This window comes from Neovison vison, chromosome 8 (genome assembly GCF_020171115.1).
Source record: "Neovison vison isolate M4711 chromosome 8, ASM_NN_V1, whole genome shotgun sequence".
Classification (NCBI taxonomy): Eukaryota; Metazoa; Chordata; class Mammalia; order Carnivora; family Mustelidae; genus Neogale; species Neogale vison.
The window spans coordinates 1502283-1525129 of NC_058098.1; the positions used below are offsets into that span (position 1 = coordinate 1502283).

The 22847-nt window shown below is 59.5% G+C and overlaps 1 protein-coding gene across 2 annotated transcripts in view; it reads right to left on the reverse strand.

The window, feature by feature from the left end:
• Nucleotides 1–6926: 6926 nt before the first annotated feature.
• Nucleotides 6927–22847, reverse strand: part of OSBPL2 (oxysterol binding protein like 2) — a 35469-nt gene continuing 19548 nt past the window's right edge. For both annotated transcript variants that reach the window (XM_044262716.1, XM_044262715.1), the window contains exons 5-14: nucleotides 20972–21106; nucleotides 20335–20432; nucleotides 16601–16783; nucleotides 15142–15249; nucleotides 14510–14599; nucleotides 12472–12595; nucleotides 11025–11153; nucleotides 9839–9962; nucleotides 8869–8959; nucleotides 6927–7089 (exon numbers count right to left, since the gene is read on the reverse strand). In XM_044262716.1, the coding sequence (XP_044118651.1) occupies nucleotides 6987–7089; nucleotides 8869–8959; nucleotides 9839–9962; nucleotides 11025–11153; nucleotides 12472–12595; nucleotides 14510–14599; nucleotides 15142–15249; nucleotides 16601–16783; nucleotides 20335–20432; nucleotides 20972–21106 (1185 nt within the window). In that variant the 3' untranslated portion in view covers nucleotides 6927–6986. The remainder of the gene's footprint in view (nucleotides 7090–8868; nucleotides 8960–9838; nucleotides 9963–11024; nucleotides 11154–12471; nucleotides 12596–14509; nucleotides 14600–15141; nucleotides 15250–16600; nucleotides 16784–20334; nucleotides 20433–20971; nucleotides 21107–22847) is intronic.

Consider the following 22847-nt stretch of genomic DNA (forward strand, 5'->3'; position numbering starts at 1 on the left):
AGGCAGACGAGCGTGGCCAAGGCCCCTGGGTGTGCCCGCCCCTGACCGTGGGGCGCTGTGGGGGACAAGGCAGCGGGGTGGGCGGGCCCAGTGGCTCCTGCACAAGGGGTGGGCAGGGCATGGGGACCGTGGCGCCTGGACACATCACCAAAGGGGCACAGCCAGCAAGAGGCACAGGAGCAGAGAGCCCACGCCATTCTTATAAGAGAAACGCAAATTAAAACTCACCGGTGAGAAGGGCAGGAGCCCCGAGAAGGGAGGGCGACAGCACGAAGTGCGGAGGCCGTGGCTGCACGGTTCGTGCGGTTCGGCAGCGGGGTTCTCACAGTCGTCTTTCCTTCCTTTTCACGATCCTCTTTTTTCGGAGGGAATGGTAGGCTTAGTCCCAAGGTGAGCAGGAAGTACTGAGTGCTCCTACGTAGCCCTCCGCACGCACCTCCTCCTGCCGTCAGCAGCCCCGCCGGCCGGTGCGCGTGACAGCCAGGGACCCGCGAGGACACGCAGTGTCGCCAATGGCCCATCTCCCTGCACACCACCTGTGCGTCTGGACTCACGCACGGCGCGGACCCACCGTCACAGTGTCGCACGGTGTGGTCTCACCGCTGGTAGTCCCCTGCCCTCCTCCTGTCCATCCCTCTGTCCTCCCTAACCCCTGGCAAGAACTGACCACTTCTTTCCAATTTTTTTCATGGTGGTAGGATACACATGACGTCAAATTCCCCATCTTAACCCTCAGCGAGCCGCTCAGGGACGGAAACTCCACGATGTTGTGCCGCATCAGCATCCTGTCACCTTTCGAGACACCAACCCCGCCCCCATCCCCGTCGCGGCCATCCTACTGCCCCGCGCGTTCGGAGAACCCTCGGATGGGACGTCGATGGGAGTCCTGCAGTCTTTGTCTTTCCGTGACGGGCTTGTCTCGCTGAGCGGGGCGTCCTCGAGGTCTGCCCACGTGGCAGCAGGTGTCTGGGTCCCCCCCACCCCGGCTGGCGCAGAGCACGTGGTGTTCACCGTCCGTCCCCGGGCGGCCCCGGGCGGCCCCGTGACTCAGCAGTGGTGGGGAACACTGCTGTCGGTGTGGGCGGACGGACATCTCTTCGGGACCTTGCTTTCCAATCTTTCCAGCACAGCAGCACAGTGGGATTTCCGGATCCTCTGGTAACGCTGTGGTAACGTTCTCCGGAGCTGCGATCCTGCCTTCCACAGCAGCTGCCCTGCTCTGGATTCGGGGCAGCAGCCCGTTCCGGCCCGACCCGTGCTGTCCCTCCAACGCTCGGTGCGGGCCTGTGGCGGTGAGCTCGGATTTGCATTTGCCACGATTCGCGGGGCCGGGAGTCTTCTCACGGACTTGCCCTTTGTGCATCTTCTGTGCACGGGTCCTCTGCCTGTTTTTTGGATCAGGTTTTTGTTTGCTTAGTTTGAGAAATTCCTTGCATATTCTGGATGTCCTTCTCCTGGCAGATGTTGTGTTTGTCTCTCTTTTCTCCCATTCTGTGGGTTGCATTTTTACCTGAGGCTACCGTCTAATGCACAAACATCAAGTTTCCATCTTGCCCAATTCGTTTATGTTTTCTGTTGTTACCTGTGCCTTCAATGTTCTACCTAAGAAATCACTGCCAAGTCCTACGTCACTAAGCTTGTGCCCTGTGCTTTCTTCTACAAGTTTTATGGTTGGGGCACCTGGGTGGCTCAGTCGCTGGGCATCTGCCTTCGGCTCAGGTCGTGATCCCAGGGTCCTGGGATTGAGCCCCACATCAGGGTCCCTGCTCAGTGGGGAGTCTGCTTCTCCCTCTGCCCCACCAACTTGTGTTTGTTCTCAGTCAAATAATGAAATATTTTAAAAAATAAATTAAAAAATAAAAATTTTATGGTTTTGGGTGTGACTTTCCGGTCTAATTTTGTAGAGGGTGTGAGGTAGGGGTCCAGCTTTCCCAGCACTGTTCGTTGAAAAAACTGTCCTTTCCCCTTGTCATCTGATCCTGTATGTTGCTGGTGACTCTGAGACAGTACGGATTTTGTCAAGTGCACACGGGGTGACCTTCACTGTAAGTTAGGGCTAGATCCCACTTTCTCCGGTTACCTGCTGTGAAACCTGGGGCAAGCCCACCTTCCTGCACTCCCTTTTCCTCCTCCACTGGTTGGGCTGAGGGAATTGTGGGGATTAAGCACCCAAGACAGCAGGTACTGGCTCTGGCAGTGCTGAGTGCTCCATGATCCCTGTCATCGGACACTGCAGCCCATAGGGGGGACCCTTATCTAGGCACCTGGGCATCCCAAGGGCATGAGCATCTCAGGGACCGTCTGTCCCTCTGACCAGAACCACCGTTGCTATCCAGAGGACTCTCTCCACTCAGCTCATACTCCTGGAAAGTATGCGGCTGCTGGGTGCCTTGGACAGGGGCCAGGTAGCAAGGACCCTCGAGTCGGACTACTACTGTGCTCTGGGCATTTCACTGCTTTCAGCAATGGGTTCTGATCCCCAGGACAGAAGAGAGATGGTCGCTGAGAGCTCCCCACCGCTCAAGAGAACACAGACCCCTTCACCCGTCCAGTGGCCCGCCTGGTGGTGTCACAGGTGTCCCTGAATCTCCTCTCCAACATGACAAGCAATTTTCTGGAACATTCCATTTGCCGGGCCGATCCTACAGAACACACAGTCCAACCCTCTGGCTTCGGGGCGTGGGACTCGTCCGTAGCCCTCTGCAGCCCTTTCCAGAGCGGCCAGAACAGCGGAGACAATGAAAAATTGTTCAGTGCCAAACAAATGTCAGTACAAACCATTTTCAAAGAAATCTGTATTTGGAGCTAGGGTTTAACACTGACCTTCGCAGATCTGTACCAGTCTACCCCCAAACAATCCAGGAGTGGTTGATTCTGTTTATACAGACGGGTGCTGCCGGTTGTTACATATTATAAAAATAAATGCTGGTTGTTACATATTATAAAAATAAATGCATCTCACTAGCACGTGGTCTCGCCTGACATTTTCATGCTACGCTGACAGGATAAACAGGGCTGAAAGCCAGCCACGCACGCGCTCGCCAGGATGGGGGCCGGTGTCCATGCTGCTGGCCGCTGTAGAGATCACGCGGCCCTTTACTGACCATGTGTCTTGGGGCAATTTGCTTGTCAAAGAGGCAAACCAGCTGTGCGACCACTGGGCTGACTGTCCGGTCACCCCCAGCGAGAGACCCCAGACGCGCCGTTCTCACGTGGCAGAGGCCGCACACGGAGAACGGGGAAGCCAGCCGAGCCCCGCGGGACTCATCCTGAGGAGGGACCCAACCTTTGTACCCACTGCAGACCCAAGAAAGTCCCATTCAAAAAAAATATTTTAGGGGTGTCTGGGAGGCTCAATGGGTTAAAGCCTCTGCCTTCAGCTCAGGTCATGGCCCCAGGGTCCTGGGATCGAGTCCCGCATCAGGTTCTCTGCTCAGCAGGGAGCCTGCTTCCCCCTCTCTCTCTGCCTGCCTCTCTGCCTACTTGTGATCTCGGTCTGTCAAATAAATACATAAAATCTCTTTTTAAAAATTTATTTATTTATTTATTTAAGAGGGGGGGGGGAGCGCTCACACGCGCAAGCAGGAACACAAGCCGGGGGAGTGGCAGAGGGAGAAGCAGACTCCCCGCGAAACAAGGAGCCCGATGTGGGGCTCGATCCCAGGACCCCAGGATCATGACCTGAGCCGAAGGCAGAGGCTATGACTGAGCCCCCCAGGCACCCCCAAGAAACCCTTTGGAAGGCGTCTGAAAGTCTGGGTGCTGAGGCAGAGAAACCGGACGGGGAGAGCGCTGTACTAACTGGACTTTGCCCCAGGCCCACCCGCCCCTAGTGGGACGCAGCTCTTGCAGACCCTGCCCTTCTCCCCTGCTCGGGGAAGGCTGTCCCAAGGGGAAGGGTTACTGGTGCTTCTGGGCTAGGAAACGTCCCACTGCCGCCATCCTCCGTGCTCCCTGTGGACCCTGGAGACGGGCAAAGCCGGTCACTCAGCGTCCCTCTCGAGGAGCCTTCTACAAGAGCCGGTGTTCTCAGAAGCAGCTTCTGGCCAAGGCTGCCCAGAGGGCTGGCTGGAGCTCGGGGAGCCTCCTGGCGTTTCTCTCGTCCTGCTCTGATTTCCTGACCCTGTGTTCCAACAAGGACCCGCAGGCAGGTGCCGTGTCCTCTGCATTCACTGTAAGCGCCGCCCAGTGGGTGGGCTCCAGGTTCCGTCAGCCAGGAGGCCAGCGCCTCAGGCCCTGGGCCTGCCCGGGGCTCCCAGCACCTGATCCCTCTCCCAAGCGCCAGGCCTGCCGGGTCTGCTGGGGGGTCCCCCACACCAGATCGTGTGTCTGGCAGGTCTGGGGGCAGCCCCTCCCGCAAGCACAGGGGTCATAAGCTTTGCAGGTGGGGTCGGAAGAGGCTGTGAGGCCGAGGAGGCGCTCAGTGCTGCTCCCCGGAGGCGCCCTGCCCACAGCCCCTCGACCTCCATTCGCTGACATCCCGGGCAGCCGAGACCCCCCGGGAGCACCGTGTCTGCGGAGAAGGGCCCCTGGGACCCTCGCATCCCAAGTCCACCTATGTGGAGACGAGAGTGCTTGGGCGGGCCTCAGCGTGGGTGGCAGCCTGGCGTGGCCTATTGCGGTGACGTCCCCGACCTGCTTCTCCACAGCCTCCTCCGGGCCACGCGCCACACCCACGCTGGGGCCGCTCCGGGGCTGACTCGTGCTGGCTCCGCGCCCCAGACAGGACTGACCCCAACGTGAGGTGGCCTGTGAGGTCCGGTCAGAGCCAGGGGCCCCAGGGCATTAGTCCATATTATGCACAAGACAAACTCCAAGACAGCGTCTGTCTGTCCAGAGCGAAATCTCCAGGGCCCCCTGATAAATGCAGAGAGTCCAGGGACACGTAACGGAACCCAAACTTCAAAGGGGAACAAACCCAAATTTCAGGTTCTTCGGGAAAGCACACTACTTTTTATTCCCCAGGGACGTTCTAAGCTACAAAACAACTCTAAAAAGCTCCTGGGCCCACACAGCAAAGCCACAAGGACATCCGAGGCAGCCGTCACAGTCCGCACAGGCCTAACGCATCAGCACCAGGGGCTTGTTTTTTTAAAAGCATTTTCTACCAAAAAACTCTATTACAGACCAATATCTAACATCCGAGGTTATCAGGGGAGACAAAGGAGAAGCTCTAAGCTCACATATCAGCATCTGCAGAAACGGCAGCTTAAAATCTGTAAGCCAAGTGACCAGGGACCTGCAGACACGCGAGGCCCTGGCGCCGGCTGTCCTGCTCCTCCAGCAATGAGCCTCTGAAACCCGTCCTTGCCGGCCAACTTCAAAGCCCAAACCTTGGGACGCCTGGGTGGCTCAGTGGGTTAAAGCCTCTGCCTTCAGCTCAGGTCATGATCCCAGGGTCCTGGGCTCGAGCCCCGCATGGGGCTCTCTGCTCGGCGGGAAGGCTGCTTTCCCCTCCCTCTCTGCCTGCCTCTCTGCCTACTGGTGGTCTCTGTCTGTCAAATAAAAAAAATGTTTAAAAACAAAAGCCCAAACCTCGCTGGCCAATGACTGGTGGCCGTGAGAAGTGGAGTCATCCAGAACAAGTCGCTCAAGGGCCCTCGACCCTGTCACACAGGGTCCCCCACTCAGACAGCCAAAGTCTCCTCTGGGAACGGCATCCCCGCGAGCCTGCGCCAGCCGCCCCGCTCCGCTCCCCCCCAGCGGATCACCCTCGGCTCCCCCCCACACTGGGCCTTCCGGCATCCAAAGGTACAAAATCAAGCCTTCAGAACAAGTATTCGCTTTTAAAAGTGTTTTAATTACAAATGTGCTGTTGAAGCCTGGGCACACAGTGACGACACCCTCTCCCGAGAACCCGCCACTCCCTACATGAGACCGCGTGTGCCTGAGTGTGCAAGTGTGTGCGAGCCGTCGGCGGAAGGCCTTCGGCTCGGAGCTCTGCTGTGCCCTGTGGCGGTGACATTTCTACAGAAAGACCACAGTCACTTGAAAAGGTGTTTGCTAAATGGACATACGCTTAGTTTTTGTTAAATAATTTTAATCACAGGCTGCTCTGGGCCCTCCTGCGGCGCCCGCCGCTGGGACTCGCCCTTGTCTGAACACACATGCTGGGCAGACGGGGACACGACCGCGCCGCGGGTGTGGGGAAGGCGCTGCAGGCCGGGACCCTGGCTCTGTGATGCAGCAGTGGGGCCCGCGCTGACGAGGACGCCCTGGTGACAAGACGAGCGGACGAGGACAGGGCTCCCTTCCCCGCTGGGGGGCCCAGGGAGTTCGGCCGACAGCCCTCGAGGTCTCCGGCCGGCCCGGAGTGTCAGGGTAGCGCTTCCTCTCGGACAGACAATCGGGGATTAATGCATATGCTCTTCAGCAAAATACCATTCAAGTAGTTTTAACTTAAATATTTTAAAAGTAATCTTTACATTATCGAAGATTGGTAAAAAATACAGAATCTGACAACTTTTCATTTCATTCAATCTGCTGCTTTGACAACCTCCACGCCCGCACTACTGTCATTCCTGGCCCGGGTAAAGCTCCTCCAAGGACTTCCAGATCCATCTTCCCTGTTCCTGGTTCCCGTCCGACAGTCCCGGAAGCCCTGACCCCTGCGTGACGAGGAGGACTGTGGAGGGATTTGCGACTACGGGAGCCCCTCCCGGTCACGGGCTTTAGTTACAAACTTTACAGGGAAGAGGGTGCGGCCGGCGACACAGCCCGGCCAGGTCCCGTCGGCGGAGGGACTGCGAAGGGTCTCCCTTTTCCACCCTCGACGGGAACATGATGAGCCCAAGTGAAGCTTTACAGAGGCTGCGACAGTAGTAGAATGTTTGGCAAAATCGAAAGTTAATTAGAATAAAAGCCCCACCGGGGACGGGGGTGCCGCTGCGCACACGGTCGCTGGAGAAGCCGGTCTCTGCGGCGGCCGCAGCTCTGGGCAGCCGCTCAGCGCAGTCCAGCCTCCGGTCCCGCGGCCGCTCCAGCCCTCAGTAGATATCCGGGCAGCGGGAGAAATTCCGCTCAAAGTAACCCCCCGTGTACAACCAGTCGGGGGTCCCCGTGTGCGGGTTGCTGCCCTGGTGGAACCACCTGCAACACAGACGAGGGCTCGGGAGGCCAGGGGCTCGGGAGGCGCGCGCGCGGTCAGGGCTGTGCTCCCCTGGCCCTGAGGACGCGGCCCCCCCACAGCAGCAGCCGCGCGATGACTTCAGTTGAGAACACCTAATCTCGCCTAATCGCGCCTTCCCTGGGATGGACGCGGTCCCCTACGAACAAGCCTGGGGTTCGCCAGCCAAAGCCCGAGGACTTAACAGAAAACACGCCATGCCAGCAGCAGAGAAGACAGACGTCTGCTCCGCGGGGCCTGCACCTCTCAGGAGGGGAGCGCACACTGCTGCGCCTTCCCACGGAGCCTGTGTCTGGCTGTGCAGAGGGGAGAGCCAGCGGGCGGAGGGGAGAGCCTGAGGGCAGAGGGGCAACCGTGGCCACCACCGGGCCACGTTTTAAGCCATGCGCCCTAGGAAGACCCCACTGGCTCCCGTGGGGCACCTGTGCCCCTGTGCCATCCACCATCCCGACCATCCCCACCCCCACCACCGTGCGCCCGCACCTGCAGCCCTCCCACAACCCCACCCCCCACCCCAGGACCCCCACCCCTCTCCCCCAAGCCCCACCCCACTCCCCCGCACCGCACCCCCACTGTGCTCCCACTCTTGCAGCCCCCATCCCCTCCCCCTGCACCCCTCCTTACTCCGCCCCACACCTCTGCAGTCCCCCTCCCTCCTCTGCCCCTGCAGCCCCCTCCTTCCCACCCCTGCGCCCCTCCCCCGACCCCCTGGGCCACCTCTACTTCTGTTGCACAACATGAAGGCACCAGAGGATGCCCGCAAGCTACCGCAGAGTCGGTGTGGGGGGCTCACAAAGTCGAAGTCACCATCTTAGGACAAAATATCGTTATCTCCACAATGTACTTTTAAAATCCACTACTTAGACAAAAACAATGAAATAAGGTTAACTCTTTTCAAGCTTTTTCTGGAAGGAAGCCAATTCCAAATATCAAACTCCTAAAAGCCTAGTATTAAACCAAACCGGGAGCCCAAGCACAAGGAGTCGGCTTTAAGAATGTCAGTCACGTAACCATGGCCGGAGGCTCCCGTCCTGGAGCCTGAAGCGTGATGGGAAGGCACGGAGCCGCCGGAACACTGCTGTGGGGTCGCGCGAACAGACACGTTTCTCGTTAGGCTTAAGCGCCACGCACTCGCCTCGCTGAGCGCTCGTGGCGCGGGTCATTCTCCCCTTGCCACTGACAACTGACAAACCACAAGTCCCCACGATTCTGCAGGGAGACAGCAGGCAGTGGCCCAGGGCGGGGCAGCGTCTGCGCTCTGTCTTTCTGTGTCTCTGTCACCTGGTCTGAGCATGGGTGTGTCCTGGCCAGCGGACGCCCAGGAGCACAGGGGGCACCGTGCCCCACGCCCCACAGCCCCTCAGGCCACCTGTGCCACGTGGCAGGCGGCGTGGAGAAGAGCAGCCAAGCAAGCGGCGGGGCCTCGGGTGACGGCTCCGCACACAGCTTCTTCTGCAGCGCTGCCTGCCCGAAAGCTGGGCCTGCCACTCCCCCCCCCCGGGCCTAATGGCTTGGTTCACACAACGGTTCCTTCTAAAACCTGCCCTATCTGAGCAGAGCGCGGGGGGTCAGACACACTGCGGGCAGGACCGCGAGCCCAGGTCTGAGGTGACCTGTGCCTGCACCGCGGGCCCGTCTGCGCCATGGGCCCCACGCTAATGGGGCCCCAGGAGAGCTTCTGCTCAGCCCCAGGGCCACACGGAGCCCTCGGCACTACCCCCTCCCAGCCCCCGAGGCCTCACCTCGTCTGCCACTCAGCCTCCTGTTTGGCTCGCTCTCTCCGGGCCTCCCTCTGCTTCTCCTCCAGCCGCTCCTTCTCCTGGCTCGCCAGATCTGGGGGCCAAGCACACGACAGGACTGACGGTGAAGCTTCCGGCCGACCTCAAGCAGAGCAGAGTGCTAAAGGAAGCAGACGCCGGGATGCCCCCACCGCAGACCTGAGACCAACAGTCACACCGGCAAGAAATGTCGGTAAGCCAAACTCCGTCATGAGCGCACAGAGGCGCCCGGACACCAGTGGGGCCACGGCGAGGGCTGGTTGTGGGCCCGCCCCACACGGGCATGCCGCACAGCCTGTGAAACGGCACCAGGCAGGGGTGCGGTGAGGCTCGTGGGCAACCCAACCCACAGGGCAGGGGCAGCAGGAGCCACTTCCCACGGACCCGGCCCGCAGGCTCAGCTGCCATGCGGGAGCCCGAGGGCCGCTGCCTGGTCGCGATGGCGAGCTCAGAGGCTGGGGTCTGCACGTCGCCGGCCCACCCTGTGCGGTCGCTCCACTGAACGCCAACTGTGCACACAAATCCCAGGGCCACTTTGGACAGCCCTCTGGGGAGTCATGGGCTGCTGACCTGACCAAGGCAGCAAGGGAGGGAGCCTGCGGCCAGCTCCCTTGTCACACGGACGTGTCCACGGTACATGAGAGGCCGAGCCTGGGACAGGGGGCCTACTTTTAATAAACAAATGTGCCGTCTTTGGAATGTCACCCTAATGTCTGCTGACACAAAGCCTGGGGGTCTTGTAGTTTGCATGTATTCTGTTTCGTTGCCTTTTTCCTGTCATTTAATTGTATCGTATTTGTAAACGACCGGCCTGCAACGAGCTAGCATCCTTTGAACTCTTCCAGCACAGAGAGAGCACAAGACGCGCTGTCCTGCGCGTCCCTCTCTGTGCACCTGCGGCCCGCGGGCCCCGCCCCCCAGCCCGCGTGCGCACCCATGTCTCCGTTCTCCATGCCGCGGATGTCAGGGCGCAAGCGGCAGTCCGTGGGGGCCAGGGTCTTCTCCATGCCGCTCTGCAGCTCGTTGAGGCTGACTGTGAAACTGGTGAAGTTGTACATCTGGGGAAAGAGGCACAGACGCTGTTACTCTATCAGCCCTGGACTGCGCACGGCTCATAGCTCGAAGCCATGGGAGCAGCGGAGGGTCACCCGCTGCCCCACTGATGCCCCGCCCAGGTGCGGCCCGAGAGCCACACAGCGTGCCCCCGTTCCCCACAGGTACGGAGAAGGCCCGGGCACCGCCTGAGACACAGGGGTCAGAGCCAGGGGCCGCGGCCACCCCACACTCCAGCTCTGTTCCCGGGCCCGGGGCGCACCCCGTGTCTGGCAGGCAGCTCCACACAGACTGAGCCCAAGGACGGAGAAATGGGCGCTATTTTAAAAGACGAATTCCCTCCGAATACATAAGCCTTTTCTTCGTTCCATGACACTGTTCACGTCCTGCTGAGAGCAAACCCTAGCCGGCTAGGTAACAGGTACCCAAGGGGACGTTTGGTTTCCTCTCACTTACGTACACGTGTTCCGCCACGTTAACAGGACATGAAATACAATAGGAAACTGTGAAATATGTTTATATATAATTTACATATGAATAAAATAATTAACGGTAGATATTAAAGTAAATTCATTGCACATTATTACATTTGTTACACAGTTACTTTATATATGGTACGTTATTGTACACAGTATGACCTTATTATATGTGATAGAAATCAAGAACACACACCAAAATGCATTTAAGCTTCTAAATTGGTAAGTGAGAAAAACAGCGCCTCAGACCAACCCTGAAGCGCCTTCAGGCCCTGGCGGACGCAGGTCATCCAAAGCAGACGGGGTCACGCGTGGCGCGAGCTGGGGCGCGGGCTGGGGCGCGGCACACCCGCATGACATGTGGGCAGAAAATGGCCTTTACTGCGGGCCTGGCCTTGGCAGGGGCTCCGGGATGGCCAGGGGCCCCCACAGGCTCACTCTGCAGCACGGTCCGACCGGGGGACAGACGGCCACTAAGCTCCAGGACAACGGCCTGAGGCAGCGTGCGTACAGCCCCAGGGAACAACTGAGGGGCCTCGCCAGGGGTTGGGGGCACAGAAAGGCCCGGACCTGCAGAGGGGGCGTACGAACCTGGGCAGAATTGGGGGGCCGAGTATTGACCCTCCAGAGTAGCTTGCTGCCAGGAATGACCTGCACCGTCTCCTGAACCTCGGGCACGGTGTCCGCCACGTCGCCTTCGGCTTTCTGGGAGCCGTCGTCCTGAAACACAGAACACCTTGGGACGGCCGGCCCGGAGGCACAGCTCTGTGTGCGCAACTGACCGGCCAGCGGCGGCCCCGGGCAGAGCGAGGCGAGCTCGCCAGCGAGGAGAAGATGCTCTCTTTGCCGGGGCTCCCCCGAGAGAGGGCAGGGAATCGGCAGCAAGGCAGGGCCTTCCTGGGGGGAGAAGCCCACACAGTTCCAAGCATCGCCGGCGAGTCTGCTCGCCACGGGAGGGGCCACGCCATCACAGCGGGTCTGGTTCGAGCTAAGGGAGGCTCTCCTGAGCCGGAGGCAGTCCTCTCACGCCACAGCTCGGCCCGCAGTCGAGAACCGGCTCGCACCTGGGGTTTCATGGCCTCTCAGCGCTTCCACACTGAACCCAGCTGGAGAGCACCTCAGCAGAAACACATACCACGACCACCTTACTTTGCAAACTCAGTGCGGCCTGGAGAAAGAAGTGGGTCCCCACGCGCTGTTCCAGAATGCTGGACTAGGACACAGTGGCCTCAGGAACCCCCAGCCGACTCCGACAGGGTGAGGTGCTGCTGGCCGCAGGCCACGGGGTTTGCTACCGGAAAGTTCGGTAAGGGCCGCTTAGGGATGAGTGTTCACGTAGAACTCCCTCTCACATCTCGGTCACCCAAAGGACAGCGGAGCTAAGTCAAGTCTCCACGTTCTTTAAATGGAACTTTCCTTTTCTCAGAAGTCAAGAGCATGGTCGGAAGAAGGCCACACAGCCAGATGCTGACGCCCTGGGGGAGGCCCAGCACCTCCGGGAGAGAAACACTGAACACTCTGGATCAGGCCCGTGACTTCTTACCTCACACTATGAGACGCCTCTTTTGAACTTTCTAGTCTGAGGCTCGAGTAACTAGGCCCGAGGGCACCAGAATCCCAGAGCTCCCGGGGAAGCCCTGAGGCGAAAACACTGCAACAGCTACGTCCCATACCCTGAACTGAAAACACAGGCGCGACACTCTCTGGGTGTCTCAGCAGGGTCTAAGCGAACAAGGGTCAGGGAGACGGCAGGTACACAAATAAGCGCCCAGACCGCAGGGTCGCCAGAGAGAAACACAGGTGTGGCTGCGTACTGCCAGGCTTAGGGGGACGTGGTGGCACCAAGGAACCCCAGGCCCGCTGATAACAGAGCCTGTGCACAACCCGCACGCAGACGAACCCGAGCGCCACACAGCGTCCGCACAAGCAGCCGGCCTGCACACGCACGTCTGATTCCCAGCACCCGGTGCCGGCAGCCGGAAGCCCTATCCCCCACCCCCACCCCGGGGACCACCCCTCGGGGGGAGCAGCCCCTTACCGGCTGCGTCTTGCTCGGCAGGTCACCTCTCCTCTCCCGTTTCCTGAATGACTCATATGCAGCAGGGTCAACGCCCCACAAGCACTCTGTCCATTTCCCGTAGATCATGAAGAGCTTCTTCTTGCTGTAGTCAAAAGAAATTTTAATTTTTTTTCTACTTTATCATTTTAGTAATCTCTACACCCAACTCGCAACCCCAACGGCAGGAGTCATGTGCTCTTCCCACAAAAAAAGCCAGCAGAGCGCCCGTCAAAAGGAATTTTAATCCTGAACCATTCATCTCAATGTGCAGCACCTGAATCTCGGCCACGGAATAAACCCCCATTCTAACCTGCCTTCTCGTAAGTCTTAAAACTTCTCTGGACCTAAGTGCAAAGAGGAAAATCTGCCTTTTAGGGTCTCTACTCAGGCCTGATTCACCAAAGCAACGAAAAGATGGGGACACATAGCCCCGAAGGGGGGCTGCAGGGCCCTGCCACCAGAAGATAAGAAACAGCGGCATCAGGTATCACAGAAGCCTGCCTGGTCACCGTCCCTGAAATGCACGAACTTCACGCACGGTGTCCTCCCCCTCTCCTAGAAGTCGCATCAACAGCCCTTCAGTCTCCGCGGACGCTGCCTGCTTCGGCTCCACCACCGCCAACTGGACGCCACGCGCCCTGCTCGCTTCACGAACGACAATCTCTGGGGACCGTCCGGACCAGCCACCAGAGCACTCTGCCGATTCGAGCTGCACTGTGTGTGTGTTTCTTTTCTGCTTCGTCCCGCGGCAGGGCACAGTGGCCACGCGCTCCTGGAAACGCTACCCTGGCAGGCGTGCGACATCCTGGGAGGCTCCTGTCTCGGCTCAGCCTGGAAAGTTGGCACGCGGGGCCTGGCAGGGGGACGCTTGGCCAGTCCTCGCTTAACAGACACGTTGGCCGACACAGTGTGTCTCCAAGAGGGAAGAGCTCACCCCAATTTGGGACAGAAAGCCAGAAAATCAGAACAGGGCTGGCAGCCCCCAGTGGCTGGTGAGCGTGGCACCGAGGTGTGGCCCAGACTCTGCGCACCCCGAGCCCGGTCTCCTCCCGGGTTGTTTCTGCCCCAGGGAGAAGCTGCTCGGGCGCCGCTGGCCCTCTTGGCACAAAGGCGACGGCGTCCTCCAAGTCTGCGGGCTGAGTCCTGCCTTACATCGCGGGGCAAGGTGGTCACAGCCCAAAGCCTAAAAGCATCTCACAGGCCGTTTGAACAGGTGACTTTCTGGTACCCAAGAGCAGGAGGGAGCAGAAGCACCCACTGCTTTACTGGGGAGACTTGTTTCTAATTAGAAACGTGCAGGGGCCCCTGGCTGGCTCAGTCCGTAGAGCAGGTGACCCTTGACCTCTGGGCGGTGAGTTCAAGCCCCACCCTGGGCACAGAACCTACTTTTAAAAAGAAAAAAAGAAGAAAAGAAAATGTAGAGCTTTGGAAGCAGACAGGAAATCCATGACATTATATGAAGCCTGAATTCCTTATTGTGGGAAAAAAACGAGAAATTTGAGACCAAAAACAGAAGGTAACCCAAAGGAGCGAAGACCCCAGAAAATGCGTTGTGACCTCCTGACCGTTTCTCTCCTCACAAAGACTTCAAACGTCCCTCCCTCATCGCCCAGACGAAGCCAGCCAGTCACACAGGCGGGGGTCCAGGCCTTGCCCCCGGCCCGCAGCAGGGGCTGCCAGAGACAGGGAGATGCGCTCAGGTTTCCGACCTCGGTTCCGGTTGCAAAACCACAGAAGGAGCCCTCCGTGAGGACGCCTCATTTCCTCACGTCCACTCTCTCCAAGGAGAACGACGCAGGCTTTCCTCCCCCAGAGAGGGACGGACAGACCCCACTCTCTCTCTCTTGCCGCCCGGAGACGACACTTCCAACTAATCCTGCGTCTCCCTGTGGACTCAGGAAGGCTCTGTCTTTTCTAACCAAAACGAGTCCTCGTCTGTCCTACTGCGAGCGAATGTCCCGGGGTCACTGTGTCACTAACAAGGTAACGCGCCTGAACCGTTCGTGCGCAGACCTACTTCTTGTCTTGAATGTGGCCCTCCACTCTGTGAAGTTCTTTTCCGAACAATCCACAGGGTTTAAAGTGAAGCACACACTTATCTCCGGTTCTGTGGAGAAAACAAACACAGGCCTCTGTTGTGGGACGGGAGATGTGCGGGAGCGGTCGACGGGGACAGAGAGGCGGCGGAGGACGGCAGCGGGGGTGATCGCACACGGGTGGGGGGGCTCGCTGCGCTGGAGGGAAGGTCCCAGCGCCACCTGGGGTGACGGCTGCACACTTTGGTAAATACACTAAAAACCAATGAAGTTCCCACTCTAAATGGGCAAATTTTACGGTCTGCAAACTCTGGTCCCCATGGAGCTGCCGGCGAAGGAAGCCGATAGGTCCCGCGCTCCTAGGGAGAAGGCAAGGACGGCGGGACGCGTGGGAGGGTGGCCGTGACTTTGTCCTCTGGGAATCACACCGTTCTCTGCTCAGGTTTGCAGTTTCAAAATAAATTCATGTTCATGACGAACACCAAAACAGGAAGCAACAACGGGTACCGGAGACGATACCAGCACCGCACCAGTGCCACTGGGCCCGGCCCGACGGACAGGCACGGGGAGCCGGGCGGAAGCGCCCCCTGGAGGACGCCGCGCGCGCCGGCACCTGTGGTTCACGATCTCCACCGTGCCGTACTGCTCTATCCAGAGCTTCCCCACAAGCACGTTGTGCACACAGCAGGTAGGGTTGGTCCAGGTGTAGGCTTCCCCGTGTCTGTGAAACAGGCCAGAAACAAGCAAGTCAGAGGTCGGCAAAGCAAAAGACACTGCGTGACCTAAAACGCAAGATACCAGACGGAATTAAACCATAATTGCCTTAAAACCTGTATGAGAGCAGAATGTGGCTTTGAACTCCCTCCAACAGTGGTGATTTATTTAGCATTTGTTTGAAATTCACTTCTGCTTTCCTTTGTAGCATCAACAAAGCTTTCTGCTGAGACGTCAGATAATGAGGGGGGGAGGCCGCCCAGACAGACGGGGAGGTCCTGGGCCCTGCAGCAACAGCCCAGGCCGACCCAGGGGTCGGGGAGCCGCTCCGTGGTAGAGGTGCTGGGGTGCACGCGGCCGCTGGGAACAACCTTCCAACACCTTTGCGTGTGCTCCTCTGCCTCCCCGAACGGCCTGGCCCAGGGAGAGAGCCCCGGTGAGTGCGAGACCCGAGTCCCGAGGAAGGCCGTGTGAAAGAGCCATGCTCAAAGGCAGAGACCAGCCCAGAGCAGAAGCGTCCAGGACCAGCATCTGGATCCCTCAGACTTCCGGGGGAAAAAAATGTACCAATCGATACAGTTTGCCACGTTTCAGTTCTGCATGCCTCACCCCAAGAAAGCAAAGACCGGCAAGCTTCCCAGAAAACAGGGTGTCCCCAGTGGGCCCAGAGGTGCATGGGGCTCAGGCACTGGTATTCCGTGGCCCCCATCTGGGCTGGGCGGGGCCAGCATGAAGCAGAAATGACACCAAATGCTTCCTGGCAGCAGGCTACAGGGAGCGGGACCAGCCCTCTGAGAACCTGCGGCCCGCAGCGGCCCGGACCGTCGTGGATGGTGCGGTGACATCCGGGTGATCACTGAGGACTCCGTTTTCGGTTTGCAAGGTGTCTGCCCAACACTGCCCTGGGGCGGGGGGGCTGGGATGGAGATTTAACAGATGCATGGGCAGACTCCGGGATGCCCCTCGATGTTCCCAACCTCCAGGATGCAGCCTGTGTCTCTCTACTGCCCTCAGGCTGACCAACAGGGGTTTAAGGTTAGGATCGCCCCTGAGATGAGGTCATAAAAGAAACCTCGGCTTCTGCCACTCATGGCTCCCTGGCCCCGGCCCTCTGGAACCACGTGGGAGGGCAACGGTGGTGGCTGGAGGCTCGAACATTTGGGGAGAGCCGGCACCAGCAGCGACAAGAGTGACCCCGGTCACATGGGGCGAGCTGCACGCGCCCTGAGAGGGGTCTGGGGAGCTCCCCCTTAAAGGCGTTGCTGCGGTTGGAAAGGGCTGAACAGGGAAAGGCTGTGACCCCCCCCACCCCGGGAGGAGGAGTGTGCGCTTCCGTCGGGCCCGGCCGCCGCACTCACTTGAGCAGCTCCAGCGTGATGGTGCCCTGGGGTTCAGCCTCCACGCTCTTGCCCCAGAACTTGAGCTTCGGGTAGATGGAGCCGTGAAACAGGAAGTCCTGATTGAGGCCTTCTGAGTAAAACGCACTAATGGGGGGGTGGTGGCTGACCTGTTCAGATATGAATCTGAATCCCAAATCCTCCCTGGGCACAAAAACAAGAGCGGGGAGAGCCACATTAGAGACCGCAAAGGCCCCCCAGGGCCGGCTCGGCACCCATCACGGGGGGCCCCGCAGCCCCGGGCCCGGCGGGAGGGGCACCGGGAGAGGCGCAAGCGCGCTCCGTGCCCGCCGAGGGGTGCCCAGCCCTGCTCACGACCGCACACGTGGCCGAACGCTCCCTCACGCGCGCACACACTAGCACATGCGTCCGCCGTGCCTCTGGGGCGCGTCTGAACGCCACACGGAGCGAGCAAGAGCGTGGAGGGTCTCTTCCTGATCCTCTGCCCGTGCCCCCCAGCACATGCGGGTCCAGATGCGTCTCCTGGCACCAGGGCCATAGAGGCCCCGAGGCCAAACCGCCGTCTCAGTCCTCAAGGGACGGCGCGCGCCTCAGGTCTTCCTCTCTAGCTTCTCCTCAGGCTCCTGGAAGTTTCCGGATGGAATGTCTGATGCCCAAGACACTCCTGGCCAGGAAACAGGATTCTCAGTACATGCTCTTTTTCAATAAAAATGTCAGTTTTTAATTGTTCCGGAACTGTGAATACACCTACAGCTGTAGTCATTAAAAATTATAAAAGCTAAACCACATAATTACTAACTTAACTGGAATCAGAATTTCCAATCATTACAGAGGAAGGAAAGCTGAAAAATTAGATTTTAAAAGGTTGCCTACCAAGGTATGTAATTTACAAAATGAACACTTGTCTAAGAAAAGAAAGTGCTATTTTGGGCTCTAGGGGAGCCGTCTGTAGGGAAAAAGACACAGAGCACGACTTGGCTCACGGCCGTAGCTCCTCGGGCAGGAGGACCCTCAGGGCCCTGCCCGCAGCAGCGACCTGGACGCCAGGCCGGGACACACGCGGCACCTGCGAGGCTGGGAAGGCTCGTTTCTCTGTCGGTGGAACCTGGCTCAAGCCCCGAACGAAGTTCCTGGGAGAGACGGACGTGCAGGTGTCCCTGCGTCCGGCACCGGGGCCGCTCACAGACCTCGGGCCGCTCGGCTTCTCTGGAGCGCCTTCTGGATTGTTTCATTTCTCTTTTCAAGATACGTTAATGGTGCTTCTGAATAAACGAGAAGGCCCACCGTCTGCTCAGAGCTAGACAAGGTCAGAGCCCTGAACTCCGCCCCCACGGCCCTGTCCAGGAGCAGCCGTTGCTCTGGAGGAGGCGTTCTAGAGCAGAGAGAACCTCCACGGGATGGAGGACGAAAGGTGCCCTGAAGAGGGGCTCGCAGGGCAGGTTTTTCCCTCACGTGGGCCTCGGTTTCCCCATTTCTGATCTGAAGAAGCAGGGATTTGCCAGCTTCACGCAGGGTCCCCCGCTGACTGCCGCGGCTGCGAGCACACCCATGGCAGCACCCGGCCCCGACCCGCCAGCCCCCTTGAGGGAGAGCAGGCGCCCGAGCCCTCGGGGCCCGCCAGCCCGTCGGTCCCTCAGAAAAGAGGCCACTGCCCCGGGGCCAGCAGCAGGTGGTGGGGGCCGCACGGCGGGGCCAGCAGCAGGCCCGCCCAGGGCAGCCAGAGACAGGGAGTGCCAGACCCTAGACACTGGGGTGGCTTCCCCAACGGCTGAGTGACGGCCGTGAAGAGGTGGGGGCCGCCTGCGTGGCTACAGGAGACGACTCTGCCCGCGGCCGTCGGAGACCAGGGCGGCCACGCGCCACGGCACACGCCCACAGCGCGGACTCAAGCAGACCCGCGTGCCCGGTCCCCGCAGCCACTTACTCCCCCTGGAAGAACACGCCGTGGGCAACAGCACGCGGTATTAAGGGCAACAAGGAGCTCAGGGAGCGCGACCTGAAGGACTCTGAAACCAAGACGCCGGGGACCACACGACGCACCGCGGCTTCACGACAGACAGCAGCAACGCCAGGCGCACCACGACACGTGTCCGACACGACACACGGCAGCTCCGCACAAGCCCGTCACATCGTGGGGACACGAGGACGGCACCATGCAAAGTGGCGAGCGGTACGAGTTACCGCACTCACACACGCGAGCACACACGCGAGCACACACGACGCACACACACGAGCACACACACGACGCACACACACGATGCACACACACGCGACGCACACACATGCGAGCACACACACGACGCACACACACGAGCACACACACGACACACACACGCGGGCACACACGACACACACATGCGGGCACACACAACGCACACACACGACGCACACACACGAGCACACACGCGTGACGCACACACATGCGAGCACACACACGACACACACACGCGAGCACACACACGCGAGCACACACGATGCACACACACGCGACGCACACACATGCGAGCACACACACGACGCACACACACGACGCACACACACGAGCACACACGCGTGACGCACACACATGCGAGCACACACACGACACACACACGCGAGCACACACACGCGAGCACACACGATGCACACACACGCGACGCACACACATGCGAGCACACACACGACGCACACACACGACGCACACACACGAGCACACACGCGTGACGCACACACATGCGAGCACACACACGACACACACACGCGAGCACACACACGCGAGCACACACGATGCACACACACGCGACGCACACACATGCGAGCACACACACAACGCACACACACGACGCACACACACGAGCACACACGCGAGCACACACATGCAAGCACACACGACACACACGACGCACACACACGATGCACACACACGTGACGCACACACATGCGAGCACACACACGACACACACACGCGAGCACACACACGCGAGCACACACGACACACACAACACACACACAATGCACACACGACGCACACACGCGAGCATCACACATGCGAGCACACACACGCCGCACACACACGAGCACACATGCGAGCACACGACGCACGAGGAGGCCCGGCCACACGTGAGCCCGACGGGATCTCTCGGACGCGTCTCGCTTTGCTCAGCTCACACGTTGTCTACAAGGAGCAAACTCGTATAATCGATACCAACTTTCATCTGATAAAACGTTCCAATCAACTCTCCCTAGAGCCCGCGGAGAGACAAAATAAACACTATCCCCATCATCTCCAAACGGCCCACAGGGCTGTGCACGCCCACGCTCACACTCCCGGAGTCACACACTCACACTCACACTCACACTCACTCCCAGAGCCACGGCCAGGGCTGGACGGCTCGTCCTTCCCCGGCTGATCTGGCGGCAAAGACAACATGGCCCTCCGCTTTCGCGCGTGTGCCTGGGTGGGCGGCGGGGTCAGAAGAGCAGCCCCGCAACAGGCCCAGCTCACCCTCCCGGGACCCCAGCAGGACTGCCACAGGCAAGGCCGGCCCTGGACCGCGCAGGCCTCGGAGACCAGGTCAGAAGCTGGGGAGCTGCCCGAAACAAACTCCGCCCCGGAAGGGTCTCGGTCCCTCTCACCTCCCTCTCACCGGCCTTGGGAGGCTGCGGCCACTGCACTCGCCAGCTCCAGCCGCCCCTCCAGCAGCTTCCTCCCTCTGTGTCCCCAGCCCTGGTGACCCCACACCCTGAGTCCTTACCTGATCAGCTCGTAAGTCTCTCCCAGGAGGGGGTTGAAGGGCTTGCCGGTCCTCTCCCACTGGGAAGCCACCGCAGACACCGCAAAGGCCGCCACGCACTGGGGGCAACGCACGTGGCAGTGAGAGGGGGCTGGGGGGCGCGTGCACAGCTCCCCAGTGGCAGGAAGCACTCCTGGCGGCCCCAGTCTCCTGCTTGTCACATGTTTGGAGATTACAGAACTTCCGGAGAAATGCCTTTATCACGGACACTTCCTCAAAGCCACACAGGCAGGAAGAGTGCCAGGCTTCCCGGCCCCAGCCCCACCCAGCCCGGAGGCCCCGCAGCCCAGCCGGTCAGTCCGGCTCGTATTCCCTCACGCACACCGGGTGCCAGTCCCAAAAGGACCCAGGAGGAGCCGAGGCACAGGGCCCACCGCCACCCACGGAGATCAGGCCCTGGGACAAGCGCTGGAGCCGTTGAGCAGGACAGCCCCCAAAGTCAGTGTGAGCCACATGGACTCATCCCCCCGACGTCCCCCAACTGAGGTGCCTGGCCCCCACCGCGATGTGGCCGATCAGATGGTGTCAGGTTCATTAAAAACTAGTCTGGCATGCACGCTCCATGTCCGACACCCCCTGGAAGGAGCCCACCACCTACCTGCATCCTCTCCAGGGCCTGGGGCTGGCAGCAGGCGCTGCGGATAAGGTACACATGCTCCATGTACTCTGTGATCCGCTGCAGGAAACTCAAGGGCTCGTTGAAGGCGATGGGCATGGTGATCTTGGACAGCTCCTGCAAGGGGCAGGGGAGACCCGTCACCGGGGGCTCACGTGCACCCTGCCCGGGGCCCAGGGAAGATGCTTGCCGTACTCTTCAACAGAAGGGAACTAAACTACGGGGGACCCGCACTGCTCACCTGCTCAAACGGAGACCCTCTAACCCACCTGGGGCACGGCTGGGGGGAGAGGGCCCCAGGAACCTGGCCGCAGAAGCACAACGCCACACCCACCTCCTCTGCGGTCTAGCGTCCCAATTCCAGGAGCCCAGCCCACAGATCCCCCAGCAAACGTACAGAGACCAGACATCACTCTAACAGCCCCCATGGTGCCTGGGAGGTAGGCACAGCCCTGGGAGGCCCCGGGAGGCCGCCTGACGCCGGACCACGCAGGTAAGCAGGGGCTCCACATGGCCGTGGCTCCACCAGGCAAGGAAAAGGTGCAACAGCCTCGAGTCTGTCTGAAGAAAGAAGATGACACTCCATCGGGAGTAACAGACCAGAAAGTTCCGAACAGGTCCCCTCCAAGGGAAAGGGGACATGTACAGACAGGTCAGTGACAGGAAGGTAAATTCTTAGAATATACTGGAACCTCAACTACAAGATTTGACTTTGGATGTACAATCTTGAAACAAAATTAGTTTAGATAAGCCATCTCCAAACATCAAGAATAAAATGAAACAATCGAACCACACAGGTGCCTCGGGCACAGCCGCCCGGGGACGGGGTCACGCAGGGATTTAAAGCGCAGAGACTCAAGATGCACCCGGAGGACAACACGAACCACAAAAGACAACAAACTCGCACGTTTCAGTAAACCCGCTGTCGGCAGCAGAGCTGGACCTTCCCTCCAGAACCGTGACGCATGTGGGACAGAGCGCGTGAGTCATTACGTGCTCATCTAGATCAGACATCTCCAGTGTTGCTAAAAACTGGCCTTATCGGGGTTGCCTGGGGGGCTCGGTCACTTAAGCATCTGCCTTCAGATCAGGTCACGATCCCACGGTCCCGGGATGAGTCCCACATCCGGCTCTTTGCTCAGTGGGGAACCTGCCTCTCTCTCTGCCCCTCACACCGCTCATGCACATGTGCGTGCTGCGCGCTCTCTCTCTTAAATAAATTAATAAAAATCTTAAAAAAAAACTGAGATTATCAGTGTGGGAGAAAAGAGGCACAGACAGAAGACAGAGGAGGTTAGATGAATCCTGTCATCCCAAATTTAAAGCACCGCTGAAACAAATCAAAACAGCTCCTAGCTCTCTCCCCTGGGAAAAACCTAGAAAAAAGCAACCTGATAGCCTCCCTAGGGCCCAGCTGTGGTCTTGAGGTCTCTCTCTCTCAACAAGGATTCTGGACAGGGAGGTACAAAATGAGCTGGGCGTCTTCTGTAAAGGATGGCGGCCGACCTGAAGATGCCGTTACCAGCCAGAGGTGGAACAGCTCGGGGCCAGGACACACCAAGGAGCTTTAACTCCACGAGTCCGAAAACTGACAGAAGACACGCTGGTTGGTTATCCTGGTCACGCCAGGTAACGCAGATGAACCAAATACATCACTTGACAACGGGGATCAAGAATCACCCCCTGACCCTGACTTTCTTATGCACACCACACTCACAGCAGTGGAAGCGTCCCAGGAAATAAAGGCAGAGCGCCTGTGCTGGCATAGCTCCATGACAACTGGGGCACCGATTGCCGAGAGCTCAAGGTCAGGAGAGAAGCAACAAAAAGGTGTCCACACACAGACTGAGAAGCGCAG